Source organism: Capsicum annuum, unplaced genomic scaffold (assembly GCF_002878395.1).
Source record: "Capsicum annuum cultivar UCD-10X-F1 unplaced genomic scaffold, UCD10Xv1.1 ctg47030, whole genome shotgun sequence".
NCBI classification, from domain to species: Eukaryota; Viridiplantae; Streptophyta; class Magnoliopsida; order Solanales; family Solanaceae; genus Capsicum; species Capsicum annuum.
In genome coordinates this window covers 1-2613 of record NW_025854647.1, presented here as the reverse complement: position 1 = coordinate 2613, position 2613 = coordinate 1, and the positions used below count along the sequence as shown (strand labels likewise).

General features: G+C 39.0%; 1 protein-coding gene across 1 annotated transcript; it reads right to left on the bottom strand.

The window, feature by feature from the left end:
• Positions 1–1872: 1872 nt before the first annotated feature.
• LOC124892414 lies at positions 1873–2189 on the bottom strand (the record flags this gene model as incomplete). Its single annotated transcript, XM_047403700.1, is given in 1 exon segment — positions 1873–2189. A coding segment is annotated over 1 exon segment (294 nt), but the record flags the coding sequence as incomplete, so codon positions are not given.
• Between the last annotated feature and the right edge of the window lie 424 nt (positions 2190–2613).

Below are 2613 nucleotides of genomic sequence, written 5' to 3'. Positions count from 1 at the left end.
TATTAAAAAAATAAAAAATTTTAATTGATAAAGTGAATTAAAAAAAAATTAAAAGTGAAATGGTGGGGGATAGGGACTCTAATGGCTCTCTTCCTTTCCTTCTTCTTCTTCTTCATATGAAGAGAGGGAGCCGAGAAGTTGAGCGGAGGATACTCCGGCTGCTCCACGGCCAAAAATCTCGAACCCAACTCAGTCAAATCCCTCCTCATAAACCCACAAGAAACCTTCTTCGCAAATCAATACCAATCATCGTCGACCTCAAACAAATCCAAGACCCCAAGAAGCTATTTCACTCTTCCATGATTAACCAAATGGGTTTCAAACATGATTACCCCACATACTCTTGTCTTCTTTACAAGCTCGCAAAATCAAGAAACTTTCAAGCTGTTGAAATCCTTCTTGAGTATCTCAAAACCCATTACATTCATTGTAAAGAAACACTTTTCATTGAGCTAAGCAAAGTTAGTTGATAAAGCTACTGAGCTTTTTCACAATATGGGGTCGTTTAATTGTTCGCGGAGTGCACATTCTTTTAATGCAATTCTGAATGTTCTTGTTGATAATAGGCGTTGTGAAGCTGCGAATGAGATGCTAATGAGTTGTTCAAAAATGAGTATTCGGTTGAATTCGGTTTCGTTTAGTATTATGACCAAGAATTGGCTTGAGAAAGGTGACTGGGAAATGGCGCGCCAAGTGTTTGATGAAATGCTTGAGGGAGAAATTGAGCCAACCGTGGTTACTTATAATTGTCAAATTGGGTTTTTGTCACTATGTGGGAATACACTGGGTTTTTTGTTGTTGTTGTTGTTGGGTTTTTGTGTAAAAGTGGGGATGTTGAAGGTGGTAAAAGATTGTTTCAAGATATGGTTGGAAAAGGGAAGAAGGTGAATGCGGTACTTATGGTTTGTTGATGGAAGGTTTATGTTGTTTCGGGAAGTATAAGGAAGCTAAAAAGTTGGGGTGGGGGTGGAGGGGTTGTAGTGGTGCGAAGAAGAAAGGTTTAGGGGGGTTGGGGGAGGGGCGGAGAAGGTTTTTTTTTTTTAAAAAAAAAATTAAGTTATTTTAATTAAAAAATGATGTCCACTCACACCTCCGCGTGTGACTACACGCGCCGTGTCCAGGTCAGACACTTCAATGCCACATAAGCTTGGTCAACGGTCAGAGGGGCTCAAAACATTGTGTTTTGATGAGTTGAGGGGTTCAGATGACAAAGTGCTAAGTAGAAGTATCCATTTTACAAACGGGAACAAGTATAAGGTCCACGAGATCATTTTGCATATTATTTTTATGCTGGCATTATCTTATTCTTATATTTTATTACTATTATTGTTTCACTTACTTTGGCTATTTACACTATTTGACTGTCAGTACTTTTCTCTTTTGGTGTTTTCATCATTGTTTTTGACTCGTGAAATTCTTCCAAACCTGTTCTCGAGCTGAAGGTCTATCAAAAAAAGCCCCTCTACCTCTCAAGGGTAGGGGTAAGGTCTGTGTACACCTCCTCACCCTCCTAGCACCCCACTTAAGGGACTATGATGGGCATATTGTAGTTGTTTTGGGAACTCCTCATCTCATGAGCTAGCTTTTGGGGTTCAGTTAGACCCAAAATCCATCTTTTTACATGGTATAAGCATCAAAACTCATCCTTTACCCAATGTTGGGCCACCATAGTATGTTATCCATATCCATGCTTCAATTGGCAAGCCTAGGCATCAGTTGTGGGACAAGAAATTAGTCTCCATACCTCATGAACTAGCTTTTAGGTTCGAATTAGGTCCAAAAATTCGTTTCTTTACCATGTGAGTATTTTCGAGTAAATGATCAAATTTGCTAACAACAAAGATTAATGGAGCTCAAAAACAGAAATTTCACCTTGAGACTTCCACTGCAAGCACAAGGACTCTCCAAATTGTTCAAAGAATCTTCGTCTTGGCAAATGCGGCATTCTGCACCCCCAATTAATGGCACTTCCTCATTAGCTTCTTCTTCTCCATCAACAGCCAATTCCTTCTCCTTTACCATTTTTGATGAAGAGGCGCCTCCTTCCATCACTTCTGGCTTCTTCCCGTTTTCAACCTGTTCTCCTAACGATGATGATGATCCATCTGGGTTCCCAACCCTGACCTGGACCCGGTTTTCATCTTTCACCACCAAATGCTCTCCCATTTTTATACAACCGCAATATTCCTACATCAAAAAACTTCCTAAATTCAATCAGATCCCAATTCAGCTATATAAATAAAGGTAAGATCCTCGTTCAAGATCAAAGTAAAACACCAATTTCACATAACACAACCAAAATGATACTAGAATTTTCAAAATTAACTGTTTTTTGATAACCGTGCGTCCGAGCTCGCTTAAGCGCACGTGACTAATTCCACGGGATAGTTAATACTATCCACCGAAATAAAATACAGTAGATGAAAATAAATCACTTATTATTTTTTGTCTTGGTTGGGATTTGAAGAATTTTAAGAAATTTACTACTCTACCAAAAACGAAGATCAAACCTAGTAAATTCTAGAGAAATTCACCGCCCAAGCCAAGCCAAGAAACTCAGCTAAGAACAGAGAATTTCTGAGCATTCGGATGGAGACAATTTCAAGTCAAATG